Raw genomic sequence first — 17,619 nt, forward strand, 5'->3', positions numbered from 1 at the left:
CTCGCCGCTCGCAGGGAGCCTCGGAGCGCAGCGGGCTGGGTGGCTCCTGCCCCCGCCCCTGCCAGCCCCTCCCTCCCCCGCTGCCAGGCGGAGCCGGAGCCCAGCTCATTGCGGAGCGAAGCGGCAGCCGCGATGGCAACCACCGTGACCTGCACCCGCTTCACCGACGAGTACCAGCTGTACGAGGAAATTGGCAAGTAAGGAGCCGCGTCTGGAGCCAGCGGCGCGCCCGCGGCCGGGGCGCCCGAGGGGGGCTGCGCCCCTCGGGGGTGGGGAGAGCTGGGGGTCATTCCCCTCCCCCGTTACAGGGCCTGGTGGGAGGAGCCGGGGGTGCTGCCCCCCCCGGCACCGGTGCGGGGCAAGGGGTGCGCTCTCCATTGCGCCCTGGGCGCACGGGCCGGGGGGGAAGCCCCGCGGGGGTGGCTGGAAGGTGGCTGCTGGCTCTGGGGTGTCACCGTGCTGGGGGTTCCCTAGTGTGTGTGTGGGGGGGGGAGCCTGGCCCAGGCTTCTCTGGTTGCCAGCTGCCCCCCTCCCCCGGGGGGGGCGTCCTACTACTTGCCATGTGCCGGGGCTGGGCTCGCCCGGCCGCGGGTGGCAGCGGGGGCTGGGGGCTCGCTTGCCGGCCGGAGCTCGCAGCCATGACGCATGTTGCAGGAGGAATGGGAACCATCTGGAGAATGGCACTAGCCCTTCAGCGGGTCCCTTGTGCCAGAAACCCTAGACCCCCCCCCCCGGCTCCCCTGCGGCGCTGGGTCCTCCCCGCCCCCCCTCCGGCTCGGGCTCGCCGCGTATTTATAGGCTCCTGCAGCCGCGCCGGTATTTTTAGGCAGCCGGTTCTGCGGGGCTCACCCAGCCCCCTCGCCCCCACTGCAGTGGTTTGTCTGCCTGGTCCGGCGCAGCCCCGGAGACCGGCCTTCCCCAGCCTGCTCCTGCTCCTCGGTCATGAGTTGCATTTAGAAGCGCCCCCCCCCCCCAACAGGCATCACCGCTGATTTTTGGCTGGGAGGGGGCGCTCTTGGTGATGCCCCTGGGCTGGGGAAGACTCCACCCACCCTGGCACCCTGCCCCAGGCTGGCAGCAATCACCCCTCTTTGCATTCAGGGCCATGTGCTGGCGCTGGAGGAGGGGAACTGGGAGGGGGGTCCCCCCCCAGAAGATCAGTGCGCCCTGAGCTCTGGAGTAGCAGTGCCACAGAGCGGGCAGCCCGTGGGTGCTGGGCAGGGGGAGGAGCTGCCCTGGCAGGTTGGTTCAGCGCCCCTTCCCCCCCCCCCCGTGCCTACAGGTCACTAGTGCCCAGCTGGGGGCTGGCATAGCTGCCCCTCCAGTGAGTAGGGGCTGGAGCTGCCATGTGTTCCCTGCTGGGGTCTGCCCTTGTGCCACTGGGAGAGTGCGCGATGTGGGCACCCTGCCATCTGCACACCCACGTTGGGACCCGGCCTCGTGCCGGGGGGCCAGCGCTCAGTGCTGCCTACTGAGGGGGCTTTCCCCACCCCAGCTGCCCCCCAAGAGGTCCGGCTGGTGGGGAGCATCTCCCTCTGCATGCCAGTGGCGTACATTTCACACCCGTGCTCCATGGCTGTCAGAAGTCACTGGCCTTTTGGGGCATCTCCAGGCTGAGACCTCTTAAAGCGGCCCGGGTTTCGGAGAGCTGGTGCTTGGCAGTAGCCCAGACTCAGGACCTCTTGGGGTGTCTCAAGCTGAGCAGTGAATTTGGGGTGCCCCAGTTGAGCCTCCCCCCCCAAACTGGGATAATCTTGGCCCTGCCATTTCGCAACCCCTGAAAATATTCCATTCCTTGCAAACTGCTCCATCTTTAATGCAAGTCTGGCTACCCCATAACGACCTGTCTCAACGCCCCCCTGCATGCATCCCTTCCCAAAGGCCAGCAAACAGACATGGACTTTGCAGCGTGCCTGGAAGGTTTAAACATCCTACAATAATTCTCCTGCTGCCCCCTCCCTCGCCACTTGGCTGAGCTGTATGGATTTAGCTCTCACCGTCTTTCCTTATAACCCAGCTCCCAGCCGTCTGCGTTGCTTGGCTGGGAACCCCTGCCAGTTTTTCTACATCCGCTACTTGGACGGACGGCGCTTTGGGGTGGGAACTCTTTTGGTTCCGTGTCTGTCCAGCGCCTGGCACAACAGGGTCGGGCCGGGACAGGAGCCTCTAGGCGCTCTGTGAATGCTCGTAGTAGTTGGGCGCCCAGAAACGAACACGAGATGCCAGGTGGGCTCTGCCCAGAGGTATAGAGAGAGATTGTCCCCTCCTTGCTACAGAGAGAGGGGCCGGTGGCTGGGTCATAGGGGGGACCGGAATTGGTGTCTGTGGAGTGACACTCTGTGACCCAGGGTGAGTCACCCTGTCTCTGTGGGCCTCCGTTCCCATGTGTTCACTGGGGATACCAGCTCTGCCCTTCTCTCCAGAGGTGGAGCGAGGAGGAGAAACAGGCTGAAGATTGTGGGGTGCTCAGAGACATAGTCATGGTGGTCCCAGGTGTTGAATGTGCCCTGGAAGGGTGCAGAACATGAGGCGTCTGGGAGGGACGGAGCTGAGGGCACATGCTGGGGGTATGTGTGTGTGTGGGGGGGTCTTTGCCAGAGCTGTATAGAGAGGGACCCTCCCTTCCTGCTGCAGAACATGACTGCTGGGCTTCCGCGTTTCTCTGGAGGCTCTTTGACAGGCGTGAATTCGGCAGAGCGAGGAGGTAGCGTGGGCGCCGTAACGGGGCCTGCAGAAGGGCAGCAGTGGGACTGACTTCCAGGGCCTTGGAAACGAAGGTCAGGAGCCCGCCCCCAGAGGAGCTGGGGAGCGCTGTCCGAGGAGAGCCAGGCACTGCAGGGCTGCTCCGGAACTGGCTGGCGTGCTTGTCGGCGAGCCTTCCTCCGAGCCATCGTCGAGCTGCCGGGGAGGCGCCTGGCTACGCCCCCAGCTTCGGAACAGCCTCCTGGAGGAACCCCTTCGATGTGTCAGATCCCAAGGGGGGCTTGCTGTGCTTTCGGGGTAGGCCATGTGGCCTCGCAGCCGCCGGAGACTGAGCCCCGGAGGCTCCCACACTCCTGCTTCGCACCACAAGCTCCTCCTGCCAGTCGCACGGAGCCAGGCTCCCGGGGGAGACAGGAATGCTCTGCAGGGAGAACGCACCTCGCCCGGCCTTTGCAGCAGGCGGGTTTGTTAGTCACCTGGAAGGCAGCGCAGGAAGTCCTGAGGTTGGCCTAGAGAAAGGAAGGTTAAAGTGTGCCCATCCAGGTCGGCCCAGAGAAGACAGTAGTGAACTTCGTCTCTGGCGCGTACGTCTCTCTCCCCCTCAGTTTCCAGGTCAGCCAGCGCTTCCCCTGTTCATTCCACCTGCATTTATGTCCCTTAGTCTTCCCTGAGAGCAAATGTAATCCTTCTTCCTCCCACTCCTCACTGGGTAGCCATCCAATGTGTGGGGAAACTGAGGCATAAAAATACTACAGCAAATTCTCACTTTGGCACGCTTGGCATGTCCAGGCCTGAGGACTAAGCCCCCTGCAGGGACACAGCAGCTGCCCCACGGGTGCTGAAGTGAGGCTGCTCGTGGACCGTGGTGGAGCTCGGATACCAGGGTGATGGGTGTGTTCGAAATAGCTAAGCAGATCAGCAGTGGCTACCAGTCTGCTCAGAGCCCAGTGCAATGGGGGGGGTCTCTTCGTGAGCTGTGCCCAGCCTGCTTGGAGAGCTGACCCGGCTCCCTGCCCCTGGCTATGTGTGGCCTGCTCTTGATCCCCAGGACTTTCTTGGTGAGGCTCCTATTTACCCATGCCGGGGGTGTCTCCGCTGAAGTATGCCCCCCGCTATCCTGTCCTTCGGGTGCACCAGGCTTTGATCACTTGGGGGACTAGGAGGGTCACTTTTGCACGAAGGCCCTTTGGCGTGGAGGGGGCTGGCGGGTGGTGGCGGGGCTATTGGGCAGCACGTAGATCCCGGCCCCGAGGCAGTTCGGCCAATAAATAATAGCCAAGCTGGGCTGCGGGGTGTGCGACCGCGGGCCCTCCCCCCGCTGCTGTGCGGAGCCCTGTGGAATAAACAGTGGGCGGCTTCCAGGAACCATTCGGGAGAGGCTGGGGCTGCTGGCCGGGGCAGTCGCCTGGCTCCTGGGGTGCAGGCCCTGCCTGTCTGCCGCCCTGACGCATGCTCGGGGGCCTTGGGCTCGGAAAGGAACGTGGCCAAGGGAGTGAAAAGCAGCAGCTGGGCCGGCGAGGGGCGTTTGTGGGCCCAGCACCTCTAAGAGTATGAAGCAACGAATGCCTGGCTCTGACGTCTCACTCTCCACCAGTGGGTTTCAAAGTGCTTCATAGGTGGGAAGACTGCGGCCCAGAGCAGGGAAGTGACTTACCCAGGGTCACCCAGCAGGCCGGTGGCAGAACCTGAACCCAGCTCTCCAGAGTCCCAGTTGAGTTGCTCTAGGCACTAGGCCACGCTGCCTGTCCTAGCGTAGAGAGGTCTGTGAGGGCTGCCCCCAGCTGCAGGGCCTTATGGCGATGTCTGACTCCTCACCCCAGCTACCGAGGCGTGAGAGGGTCTCCTTCGCCAGCTCCGGGAGCTTGTCCGTCAATGTGCAGGGAATCAAACAGAGCATTGGGAGGGGATGGTGGCGGACATACTGCAGCGAGCTGAGTGCCGCTGTCAAGGCCCATTCCAGTGCTATGTCTGCTACCTTCGGGGCGAAGACGGGTGGAACAACCAATGAATGACGCAGGCGCAAGATGCAGGGGTCTAAGATAGAACAGGTGCGCCGATATTTACCCTTCATCATAATACAAGCACAAGGGGCCGGGGAGTGGGACCGAAAGGCAGCTGGCTGAAACCATTATTACACATTATTGCACGGGAAAGACAATTATTGCACATCGGGTAATTAGCCGGTGGAACTCACCGCCGCAAGATCTGACCGAGGTCTGGAGCTCAGTGAGGTTTGCGAGAGGATTGGACAGTTAGCTGGACAGTGAAATAGACAGTTCTCAGTTACAGGCGTTAGCAGCTAGGTATAAAAGAAGGGGGTCTCATCTAACACCCCAGCCTGGCCTCAGCGCAGGAACCAGTCTCTAGGGGGAATGTCCCCATGGGCAGGTTTTTCCAGAACTGGTGGCTACAGGGTGCCAGTGTCTGAGACAGGAGTGGGGCCCCATGGCTGATCTGGCCTGGAAGTGCCTCTGGGGTGAGACCAGTGGGCAGTGTGGGGCTGCCCTGACTAGCCCCAAACCCTCTGGTTGATCAAAGTGCCAGCCCTGGGCGCTGACGCAACCTTGGCTAGGCCCTGGCACCTGTTTAGAAGCTCGCAGCCTCTCCCAGCTCAGGCTTCCCCTCCCTGCCCCAGCTCACCCTGCCATTTTTATCCTATCCCTGGGCTGTGGTGCCAGTCAGACCAGCTGGGAGGTGCCAGCCTCCCTCTCATGCAGGGCTCTGCCAGCTCCGGAACAGATGGCTGCTCCAATCACCCTCCCTTTGCCACTGCCCATCCGCTCTCTGTGACTGCTCCCTGCCGGGACACCTGGCATCTCGCTGAACTGCAGCGGCTCTGGGCCCCTGCTAGCCACAGGCGGGTGCTCGGCTCTGGGAAGGGGTTTAACGCTCTGCCTTGGTTGCGTTGCCCTGAGACGCTGGCAAGGCCCTGTCCTTCCCTTGCCCTCTTCCCCGTTCAGCTGAAGGCTTGTTAGCCGTTTGGATCGGAAGAAACAACAGCAGCAGCGGGGGTGTGAGCAGAAATGTACTCAGTGCCTGGCTGGGCAGCGCCTCCGGGGGATGACAACACTCTCATGGAGGGGGGGGCTGCTGTTCTGTGGGGGGAGAAACTGGCCCTCGGGGGGCTCATTCGGCCCTGCAGTGCTGGGAAGCTGGGGTTATAGGCCACGCTGGGCCGGTGCTGTGCACCCTGGGCGGTGCGTCCCGGGGGGGCCGTAGCCCGGGGTTAGGGCCGCGTGGATCGGGGCGTGAGTGTCTGCGCCCCTGGCTCTGTCGGCCCCAGGGGAGTTGGTGGTGGTTCTGCCTGCCAGGCTGCGGGGAACTGGGGAGTCCCAGCGAACGCAGAGCGGGGTTAGCGCCATCGAGGGGATTACAGCCGGGCCCCAGAGGGCTTGGAGCAAGGGCGGCGCGTGGACGACATGGCCCGGCCCGCGGTGGAGTGGCGCTGCCAGGTTGGGTTATGCCACGAGGGGACAAAGGCGATGGGCAGCACAGCAGTGGGGGATGAAGGCGGCAATGAGCAGTGATTGAAGGGGGAGCCCGGCCTTGGGTGAGGTTTGGAGAGGTTCTCGGGGCTGCAGAGGGCAGGAATTAGACACCGGGAAAACCCTCTGGCGCTAGCCGTTCTGCAGGGCCAGGAGCAGGGTGGGGCCTGCGAGTTGGAGGCCCCCAGCCCCTTCCCCAGCAGAGCATCTGCGGGCAGCACGTGGGGCAGAACAAACCGGACCCCGGGGGACCCCTGCCGGCCCTCTCTGCTGGCTCGGCCAGCCCGCTCCTTGCACCAACATCGCTGGCTGCGTGCCCGGGATGGGACATCTTGCTCCGCGAGGGAGCAGAGTGCGCAGGTCCCCTGCCCCTGACATGCCAGCTGCCAGGTGTGGAAACGGGAAAGCTGGCTGGCGAGCCAGGGCTTGGTGCAGAGGCAAACCAGTGCCGGGGCAGGATGTGAGCCTGTTCCTTTCCATCACCGCCTCCCCCGGGGAATAGGCTTGTTTCTGGATGGAGGGGGAGGGCTGTCACTTGCTGCGGCTGCCCCTCTGTCCCGCGAGCAATGCAGCTGGCTCTGGAGGCTGGTCAGGGCCCCCCTCATTCCACCCAGAGGAACTCCTCGCTCCTGCCATCCTGTGCCCCTGCCCAGTGCTTCCCCCGCCCCGCCTCCCGTCTTCCCGCCCACGCTCGCTTCCTCGCCCCCTGCAGCAATCCTCAATCCGGGGCACCTGGCGTTTCCATGGCAACAGACTGCGCTGGCAAACACAGGCTCATAACGGCACCGTGTGCTGAGGCAGCTGCTGCTGCTCCGCACTGTTCCTGCCCTCGCTTGCCGGGTTTTCTAATGCAGCCAGCCCAGGGCACCGTGCATGTCGCCGCAGGGTCGGAGCCCCAGATCCCCCGGCCACCTGAGAATCTAGGTGTTAGCAGTACAGAGACTATGACACACAGGGAGGCTCCTGAAGTAGCTGACTCTCTCCAGGAGGAGGCAGTGCCCCCTGCCCCTGTTCATTGCCAGGATTGTCAGCCATAATCCTTCCCCAGCCCTTTCCATCTGCAGGCTGGGCCTGCCTTAGTGTTAGCGCAGCGTCATCGGCCTCTCGGAGCCTGCAGCGAGGTTGGTTTCATTACCCCCCCTTTACAGAGGGGCAGAGCAGGAATGTGGCACGGGCGAGGTCAGACCTACCTGGTGGCAGAGTTGGGGAAGAACCCAGGAGTCCTGGCTCCCAACTCTGTGCTTTAGCTCCCGCTTGCCCAGATCAGAGGCATCAGGGACGCTGGGCGGTTCCCTCTTCCTCCTGTTCTCGCCAGGGTGCCCGTGCTGGGGTCTTTGACCCACTGCTTGCTGCCCACCCCATTTTGCTGCTGTTGGTCCCAATGGGAGCCTCGCTGGCTGGGTTGGTTCTGAGCTCTCCCCAGGCACCATCCCAGCCCACCGAGAGCCGGGTGTGAGCGTCTCCCGGGGCTGGGTTCTCTGGGACAACTGGTGCCATCTTTGCAGCGGGTGGGGCCCGGGTGCCTGCGGGGAAGGGCTGTTAGAACGGCAGAAGGGGGGAGCAGATCACCTGGCAGGCCCAGACTGTGTCCTGTTCAGGGGGCCTTTCCGAGCTGGTCTGGGCTTTTGGATTTGGGGGAACAGATGTGCTGATGCTGGAGAACTGCTGGGGGACACCCCGAGCCTGCCTTGCCTGAGGAGGGTGCTCAGAGAGGTCGCCCTGCATGGGCCTTGGGGGCAAGGGGACTTGCACAGAGCCAGAGCCCCGTCGCTTTGGCCCCTTACCACCAGCCGAGCCTCCGCTTTGAACTCTAGTTGAAGGGATGGGGATGCCAGATCTCCCCACTCCCCGACACCAGATCTCGGCCACAGGGCTGGTGGCCATCACACTGACCTGTACTGTGCTCTCCCTTCTGTATGCACCCGTTGTCTCTTGTCTTGCTTATCGGCTCTCCAGAGCGGGGAGCATCCCTCTGTTCTGAGTTTGTTCAGCGCCTAGCACGATGCAGGCCCTGCTCTGTGACTGGCCGGTGTAGGTGCTCCTGTAATTCACGAGGCAGTAATGTGTCCTGCGGGATTGCTGTTCTCAGCATTGTTGCTTCTAGTTTATGGTTGGGGGGGGAGGCTACGAGCTTTTGGGGGGGATTCCTTCTGTGACGAAGTGGGAATGTTCTTAATGTTTTCTCTGAGTGCTGTGTGGGTGCCTCAGTTTCCCCTATGCATTTCTTGAGTGTCTAGGGGGGTGTGATTGTCGCAGAGCCCAAGAGGGCCAGTGTGATGGTGTCTGCACAGAGAATGGCCAACGCCCTGTCTCCTGGCAACTGATGGCCTGGGCCCCTCCTCTGCAAAAGTGCCAACGGAAGGTGTTGGAGAACAAAGAGATCAGGTGACCTCCTGGCCCGGGAAAGAGACAAAGGCCAGAGGACCAGTTGGAGTTTTTTCAGTTTGGGGCTGGCTGAGAAAATGGAGAGGTGCCCAGACAGGGCTCTGGCCTCCCTAGCCCCCTGCTTCCCCCAAGATGGACCTGACTGAGGGAGTCCTGTTGTCTGTACCTGCAAGACCTGTCTTGGGCTGTGTTCCTGTCATCTAAATAAACCTTCTGTGTTACTGGCTGGCTGAGAGTCATGGTGAATCGCAGGAAGTGGGGGGGGGGGCAGGGCCTTGTCTCCCCCCACACTCCATGACACCTTCTGTGGAGGGGGCTACCGGATTGGGCTCTGCTTCTGGGCACTGGTGCTGGGGGGTGGTGAGGGCAGAGAGGAAGGGTGGCCCAGTGGCTAAGGCACTAGCTTGGCCCCAGACTGACTCCCTGGGGGGCTGTGGGCTAATCACCGAGGCCCAGAGATTTTAAGGCAGTCAGGTACCTAAATCCCTTTGGGAATGAGGTGTCAGCTCCTAAACCCATTAGGTGTTGCAACGCTGAGCGTAACGGTGCCTGGAAACCTTTATAAACCTGGGCCTTCGTCTCTGGACCTCGGGTCTCCCCTGACTCCAATGGGATTAGCAGGCCAGCCCTGCCGCCTGGGGGCGTGGGATGGTCCATATCTTGCAGTGTACTGCCAGGATGGGGCTGGAGGAGCAGCCTGATAGACAGGAGGGGCTCTGATAAAGACCCCGTTGCTGGGTGAGTGGCGGTTTCTATGCTTTAATATGGGGGAGGCGAGGGGGCCTCTCCCTTGCTCTCTCAGGGACAGTCTCTCTGTTCAGTCCATGCAGGCTGCTGTTTCTTGCTGACAGGCCAGAAGCGAGAGCTCCTGGGATAGATCCTTCTGCACCTGAAATGCTGGGTGCTGACCAGGCTTTGGGGTGAGGGGAGCCCTGCTCTGGGGGTTAAATACTCCGTGGAACTTCGGCCGTTCCTGTAGTTGATTGCTAGTCAGGGCCGTGTCCAGGGATTTCACCCGGAGCAGCTGCAGACGGGCTCTGGTTAGTCCCCGTCCATCCACCCCCACCCCTTCCTCGCACGCTGGGATCGGACCACTCCCCTGGGCACAGGAGGGGGCTGGGACTGGGATCAGTGCAGTAGAGACGGAGGTGGGCTGGTCTGAACACTGAGCGGGGCACACAGATCAGAGGCGGGGTGGGGGACAGGTTATTCCCCTGGTAGGGAGAACCTGGTCAGAAGGTCTGTGAGGTGGATGAAATAGGAGCTGGGGTCTGCGTGTCTAACTGGATTCAGGAAAGTCACCAATGCCATCTGCCGAGCGGGGGCCGTGCCTCCCATTGGTTCTCAGGCCGCAGATCTGGGCGCTGCAAACGCTGATTAGACACTTAAACTGGCCCTTTCCACCATGGAAGAGGCAGTAACACCGGGGACACGTAGGCTACAACTGCCCTGGCAATATCAGGACCGGGAATTGCCAACGGGCGCAGCTGCCCTGGTTCCTGCTGTAGTATAGACAGGACTCCGGCGTTTCACCTCTTTGTTGTCTTAGAGCCAGCCTTGTCTACACTACAGCTTCTGCCAGTGGAGCAGCGGCCTGGGGCAGTTTTGGGGCCCGGTCTGTGGTGCAGACAAGGCCTCCGGAGGGCACAGCAAACCTGGCAGCACAGCTGGCCAGCACAGTTTGGGGCTCTGTACCAGGAAGGATCAGGTCACAGAGCAGGGAGGAGGCAATCCAATGGAGCTCTGATGCGACTGTCCCTGAGACACAACATCTGGTCCTTGGTGCCTGCTTACCATCGAGACACAGAGAGGCTGGAGGGGGGAACTTCCCGGGAAGGCTCGGCGAAGCGATGGCTATGGGAAGTCTGCAGACACCTGCTGGGGCGGGAGGAAGAAGAGGAGTTACCGAAGGTGATACCAGGGGGGCATGTGGAGCACCTGGCATAGAGGGGCCCCGAGTCTTGATACCGGTGCATCTAAACTCTGCCATAATCCCCCTGTTAACTCCCAACAGTTCAGACACCTAGGGACACAGCTGCTGGCACCCTTTGGGATCATGCCATGATACCAGGGCAGCTTGTTCTGCCACGTAAAGATGGAACCTGAGCGTGTTCTCTCCATGGTACTGAAATGTGTTGCTTCTTTAGAGGTTCGTTCTGGCCTGGCCTGAGCCGCTGGAGAACGGACCGGGCACCTAGCAGATAACTTCCCTAACAGAATGTTGGGAATCATTAAGAAAGGGATAGATAATAAGACAGAAAATATCATATTGCCTCTGTATAAATCCATGGTACGCCCACATCTGGAATACTGTGTGCAGATGTGGTCACCCCATCTCAAAAAAGATATATTGGAATTGGAAAAGGTTCAGAAAAGGGCAACAAAAATGATTAGGGGTATGGAACGGCTTCTGTATGAGAAGAGATTAATAAGACTGGGACTTTTCAGCTTGGAAAAGAGACGGTTAAGGGGTGATGTGATTGAGGTCTATAAAATCATGCCTGGTGTGGAGAAAGTAGATAAGGAAGTGTTATTTACTCCTTTTCATAACACAAGAACTAGGGGCCACACAATGAAATTAATAGGCAGCAGGTTTAAAACAAACATAAGGAAAAAGCAACAAAGAGTCCTGTGGCACCTTATAAACTAACAGACGTATTGGAGCATAAGCTTTCATGGGTGAATACCCACTTTGTCAGACGTCTGAGGAAGTGGGTATTCACCCACGAAAGCTTATGCTCCAATATGTCTGTTAGTCTATAAGGTGCCACAGGACTCTTTGTTGCTTTTTACAGATCCAGACTAACATGGCTACCCCTCTGATACTAAACATAAGGAAGTATTTCTTCACACAACGCACAGTGAACCTGTGGAACTCCTTGCCAGAGGATGTTGTGAAGGCCAAGACTAACAGGGTTCAAAAAAGAACTAGATAAGTTAATGGAGGATAGGTCCATCAATGGCTATTAGCCAGGATGGGCAGGGATGGTGTCCCTAGCCTCTGTTTGACAGAAGCTGGGAATGGGTGACGGGATGGATCACTTGATGTTTCCCTGTTCTGTTCATTCCCTCTGGCGCACCTGGCATTGGCCACTCTCAGAAGACAGGATACTGGGCTGGATGGACGTTTGGTCTGACCCTGTATGGCCATTCTTATGTCCCCTCTCCTCTCTCTGACCCGAAGGAGCCATGTGCCCAGCACAGATATGAGGAAGCCCTTGAGGAAGGACAGCTCAGTGGTTAGAGCACGATCCTATCCCTGGTCTGCTACAGATTTCCTGTGTGGCCTTGGGTGGGTGTCTCTGGCCATCAGTTCTCCACCTGTACAATGGAGATGTACGATGCCTTGCTCCAGGGGACAAATCCCTTGCAAGGTGCTCGGATAGATCGCGCTGCTCGTTATGTATTCGTAGCCCCTCGGAGCCACACGGGTGGGACCAGGACCAGGTGTGGCCAGTGCTCTACGGACACAGAGCAAAGACCCAGTCCCTGCCCGAAGAGGGCAGCTGAATTCCCAAGGGCTCCCACAGTCCATGGCCCGGAGGGTTGCTTTGCCCTTGTGACCTCCCTGAGGTCAGGGCCTCAGGAAATCAGCCAATGGCCTATCTCAGGCTGTTCTTCTCTTCCAGCCAACCCCTTGGTGGCTCCTAAGTCCAGAGGTTTGGAGCAGAAAATCTCGCTGATCAGGGTCAAAAATCACCCACCCTGCGCACAGCTTGGGGAACGAGGCCCTGGGGGGGAAATACAGGGCCGGGGGAGCAAGCCGCTCCCTGCAGCCTCTGGCTGGGCGTAGCTGTTGCTATCCTGGTGTATCCTGCGCTATCGTCGGGCCAGCTGCCACGTCCCCGTCTGGGAATCCCCCCGGCCCCACCTCCGTTAGGGATCTGGTCTGCTTTGCCTGCCCCCCTGCTGGTCACGGGGGAAGCCCCGGGGCCGCTCTCTGCAGATTGCCTTTCTGTTGCTGCTCTTTGAAGGTGCCTCTTGCTGCCTGTGCTCCTCCCTCTTTTGAAGGCGTTTGAGCAGAGCAGGATGGCCCCGTTTGCCCATCAGTGCCTGCCGGCTCTGTGAGCGGAATGGGCCACTGCCGGGTCTGGGCAGAGCCTTTCCGCTCAGCGCTGCAAAGAAAGGAGGAGCCGCGGGCAGAAGATCATTAGAAACGCTCCCAAGCTGAAAGCCTCGTGCGGGGATCCCGTGCCGTGCGTGGCGGGAATCGCTCCACGGGCCTCACGCAGCATGGCCTGGCTTCCCCTCGGCTGGGTGCCGCTGCTTGGCAACTGGGGCCCCTGTTCCATGAGGCGTCGCTCCCTGTAGGGAAGACTCAGGGGGAAGTAACTGAGATGTGGGCCCAGAAGAGACTTGGCAGGGAGAGGCGGGGGGGGGGGGGGGATTGATTCCGACTCTCATGCTCCCCCTGCAGAAGGTGCCCAGGTTTGCTGAGATGGGTTTCTGCTGGGAGTTCTCTCTGCAGTCGCTGTTCGTGCAGCGCCTAGCACAGAGGGGTCCTGGCCCATGCCGGGTGCTCTTGGCACTGCCGCGATCCAGACAATAAATAAGGGAGGAAAGGGAGGGCATGTAATGGGTGCATGCAGGGAGAACGGGGCGCCTGGCTTCGCTCTGTGGCTCTGAGCCCCCAGCTAGTCATTTCATCCCCCAGCCGGGATAGCCAGATGCGTATCGGGGCGGCAAGGAGCATTGGGGGGGGGGTCTGTCTCCATTCCCTGTGCCCCAGGAACCCGAGGTGCCCTTTGCCTTCCTGCCCAGGCAGCAGCTGCAGAAGTTTCCATTGAAAACCGTCACCCCGCCCTCCCCACAGGTCTCTGCCCAGGGCCGATCTAAACTGGGCCAAGACCCCTGAGGAGGGCGGGGTGAGCGGTTCCATTGGAAATGACTTTTTGCTGGGAAATGGCCTTTCATTTTAGTTTTCAAAAAATGGGCCAAAGAGACCTTGAAATTGAAACAAAATGTTCCGTTCGCCCTGAAATTATTATTAATTAATTATTATTATTATTATTATTTGCTTGTCACTGGAAGTTCTGGCAAATCTTGTTTTCGGGTTGACCAAAACCGATTTTTTTCTCCGAACTTCCAGCAAACCGGAAAAGCCATCGGTCGCCCTACTCTGCGTGCAGGGGTTATACACCTGGGGGTGCTGGAGTTACTGTGCTCAAAGCCATAGACACATCCCGAATCTGTGTTCTGCCCCCTTCGGGCAGAGCTCAGCCCTGTTAGGTGCGAACTGTGGCCCTTCCCCAGCCCTTGTTCCCCCAGACAGGCATTCACGAATCTCTGATAATGAAGCTTATAATTCTGGGGAGCTGCAGCTCTTGAAGAAGCAGCAGTCTCTGGGGAGCAGCTGGGTTGGGCAAGATGATGTGGAGTGTGACAGAGTGCTGAGAGCTAACAGCTGTCCCAGCACTCCGGTCACTTAAGCTCTGATTAGTTTCCCCTAGAGAAGACTTGAGGGAGGAATGGAGAGTACTTAATTACCTAATCAGAGTGCAGGCTGGCTGGCTAAGGAGGTGGCTGTCCCATCAGCTGGGAGGGGTGGTTAAAAAGCACAGGAAGGAAGTGGCAGAGGGAGAAAGCTAGCAGAGCGGAGGGGAGAAGGGATTGCAGAAGGGCAAGGTCTCTCCTGGGAGAAAGGGCTGTGGTTTGAAGGACACTGTAGGTGAGGATCTCCTGGGCAGGAGGGGAAGCAGCTGCCCTTTTCCATGGCAGGATCAGGGCTGGCTAGTCTACCCTTGCCAGGCTGTGGCAACGTGAGGCCAACAGCACGTGATCTTTGGAGCTGTGATTGATTTACTAGTGGTGCTTCCCTCATGCAAGTTACCTCCTGGCAATGCAGCCACCTCTGGGGTGGAGGACAGAAGCTGGTTGCACAGCAATGACTGTAGCAAAGGGGAGAATTTAGCTGGGGCTCCAAGGTCTTTAATGCCCACCCAGAGCCACTGGCTTTTCTTAAGGAGACCTCCCAGCTGGTCACAATGCAGAGCGAGAAATCCAGGAGCTAGGGACGCCAACGCTTTCCCCTTAGAGCGCTGGCTTGGGCACCTGGGGAACGCTTAGCTCTGCAGTGATCAGCATCGGCTTTTAGAGAGCCTCAGCCAGGCTGCGTAGCAACTCTGGCTATCTGCCTGCATTCCCAGGAGCAAATCCCCCCGCTGCCACTTGCTGACAGTGCTTTCTAGACCCTCTTTGGCTGGACCTGGCCTGCGCTGCCCACCTTTGGATGCTGATATCTAGGCATTAACAAGTAAACACCACCCCCATCCGTGAAAGCCGCTTTTCCTGATCCAGAACAATCCTGGAAAATCTCGCATTGGCACGTTTGGAATTTCAGCATCTTTTGTCCTTTATCCTTTTGAGGGGGGCACCGTCTCCAGATGAGCTGCTGGGGAGCGAGCTGACCAAACACCAGCCAGGCAGCGGGAGAAGGGCCGGGTCGGAGCGGTCTCCTCGCACCTGGTTTTCCCCGTGTTCAGGGAATTCTGTTTCCTGATTGGGGAATTGTAACGGGGGAGGGAAACGTGGTTTAAAAGCAGTTTGGAAGTGTAGTTAAAGAAAAACAGACCTGCCCTAGGAACGGAATCGTCCAGCAGGAGTGAGTCTGGCAGGGCCTAAGATGGATATGGGTTTTTTGGTGCAAAATACGCACCATGGAGACAATTTTCAAGAGTCAAAGGGTAAAATTTTCAAAGTAATGAAGTGACCTGGGAGCCTAACTCTTCTTTTCAGGAATGATGTAGACATTTAGGGTATGTCTCCGCTGCAGTTAAAAACCCACGGCTGGCCTGGGCCGGCTGCCTCGGGCTGTCTCATTGCAGTGTGGGCTGTAGGACCCTGCAAGGGGGAAGGGTCCTGTAGCAGGGTGGTTACCCCGCTCCTGCCTGGGGGGTTTAAAAGAGCCCTGGCAGAGGGCTGGGGCAAAGGGAAAAGCTACTGGGCTGATTGGGGAAGCAGCTGCAGCTGGGCCACGCCCCAATCAGGCCTCAGCTGGCCTGTATAAGAAGGCTGGGAGCCAAGAGCTCAGCAGTCTCTCTGAGTGCACAGAGAGAAGGGCCTGGCTGCAGGGAACTAGAGCAGAGTACCTGGGTGGAGCAGGGCTGGGGAGCTCCAGCCTGGAAAGCCCCAGGCTGCAGCCTAGGAGAAGGCCAAGGGGTACTGGGGGTTGCAGAGGGCAGCCCAGGGCTAGGCCAAGGCAGCAGGTCCAAACCCTCCTTGCCAGTGATGAGTGGCCTATACTGCAGTCTGCCCCAGGGAGCGGGGGCTAGTTGATGACTGGCAGTGGCCTTATTCTGAGGTGAGGTAGGGATAGTGGGTGGGGGTTCCCCAGGGAGGGGAGACGCTAGTACTGAGGGGTGTACTGCCAGGGGGCAGCACCCCACATACAAGGGCACCGGGGTCCGGGAGGGATATGGGGCCAGAGGACAGGTGGATCACCAGCCTGCAGGGGGCGCTCCAGGATACTGGAAGAGATAAGTCCCGAGATGACCAGCAGGAGGTGCCGCAGGGGTGAGTCCAGACTGTCTACAGGTCCCTAAACATCTACCCTACAATTAAACAGCCCCTTGAGTCAGCTGGCCTGGGTTTTTCATTGCAGTGTGGCCCTACCCTTATGAGCCCCGTTCCAGTTGGCTGTCTGGGAGGCAGAGGCAGCTGAGTGCTAGGGGGCCTGATTGTCAAAGACGCAGAAAGGCACCTAGTGAGATACAAAAGTGCCTAAGCAGGTTAGGTGCCTAAATCCCATGGGAGACAGGGTGCCTGACCTGCTTAGATGCGTCTGACCGTCCTACTAGGCACTCTCCTGCGTCTTCAGGCACCTAAGTAGCTTGGACAGTCTGGCCCCAAGTCACTTTTGAAAACACGGTGAAGGGTGTCTCAGTCACTGAGGTTGCATTAGAAAATTTTTACCCTGGAGCTCCGAGCTCCTGCCTTCCTGTCTGAGGGCTGCTCGGTGCCTGCTGCCCTTCTGTCCCCATGCCTGTCTGCTCTTTGGGGCAGGCCCTGCCGGTATCTGGTGTGTCGTACAGCACCGAGCGCAGCAGCAGCTAATTGCTGGTTGTCCCGAAAGGGGGTGGGGTGGGGCTGCTGGGGTGTGTGGGAGCAAGTGTGTGGGGGGTGAGTCCTGTCCAGCTGCATTATGGGGCGCTGATGGCCTTGGCTTGGGACCAGGATTGATGGGGGTTTGGGGGTGATATGCTAATGTTCTTTTTTTTTTTTGCAATGCATTGTGGACTAGCTCCTCCTTCTCAATGGGAGAGGCTCCGCCCCTTATGCTGGGAGAGGCTCCGCCCCCTCAAACGCTGTATGGAGGGAGCCTGTGCCACTGAACATCAAGCAGTCCCTGGGTCACCCCCGTATAGTGGGAATACCCGCACCGCGCCCCCCCCCCCCCCCAAAGTGCCCTCCGAATCCTGCAGGCCTTAGATCCTCCGGCAGGGCGGCTCGCACACCTGCCCGTCACGGTGCTGAGTCAGAGCTAGTGCCAGATGTCCCCGTGTCTTGTGCTGGTTACACTGAAATATTAAGCCAATGTGATAATCAGCAGCCTAAGGGCCTCTCCAAACCGGCCCGGTGGGCTGCTGCTGAGCTCTCCTGGTGCGGAGGTTGGGAAGTTAGTTTTTTTTCTCTCTCTCTCTTTTCCTCTCTCTAGGGGGGCTTTCTCGGTCGTGCGACGCTGCGTCAAACTCTGCACCGGCCATGAGTACGCAGCCAAGATTATCAACACCAAGAAGCTCTCCGCAAGAGGTAGGCTCAGCGCTTGGCTTGTTTCCCTTCCATGGCTGCGCCGACTGGAAAATCTGCCGGCCTCCCCTTCTCACCTCCGTGGCCGCAGAGGGGAGGGGGGGATCCTTCGCTAGCCATTTGCGGCCGCGCCGCTGGGGGTGTGGGCTTTAAGGGCAGGTGACATGATGATCATTTTGTCTGACTTCCTGCATTCGCACTGGCCCCAGGGTGGTGTGTGTGTGTGTCGATTCTCCTATGCGGGTGACACTATCACTCCCACTGATTTCATTGGGAGCCGGATCGAGCCATTTCGGTGGTT

The 17,619-nt window shown here is 59.5% G+C and overlaps 1 protein-coding gene across 1 annotated transcript; it reads left to right on the plus strand.

Moving 5' to 3' along the window:
- Nucleotides 1–116: 116 nt before the first annotated feature.
- LOC113407644 (calcium/calmodulin-dependent protein kinase type II subunit beta-like) lies at nt 117–17,321 on the plus strand (the record flags this gene model as incomplete). Its single annotated transcript, XM_026656814.1, has 2 exons — nt 117–197; nt 17,227–17,321. Coding segments are annotated over exons 1-2 (160 nt in total), but the record flags the coding sequence as incomplete, so codon positions are not given.
- Between the last annotated feature and the right edge of the window lie 298 nt (nt 17,322–17,619).

Source organism: Terrapene carolina, unplaced genomic scaffold (genome assembly GCF_002925995.2).
Source record: "Terrapene carolina triunguis isolate 2854851 unplaced genomic scaffold, T_m_triunguis-2.0 Scaffold49, whole genome shotgun sequence".
NCBI lineage: Eukaryota > Metazoa > Chordata > Testudines > Emydidae > Terrapene > Terrapene triunguis.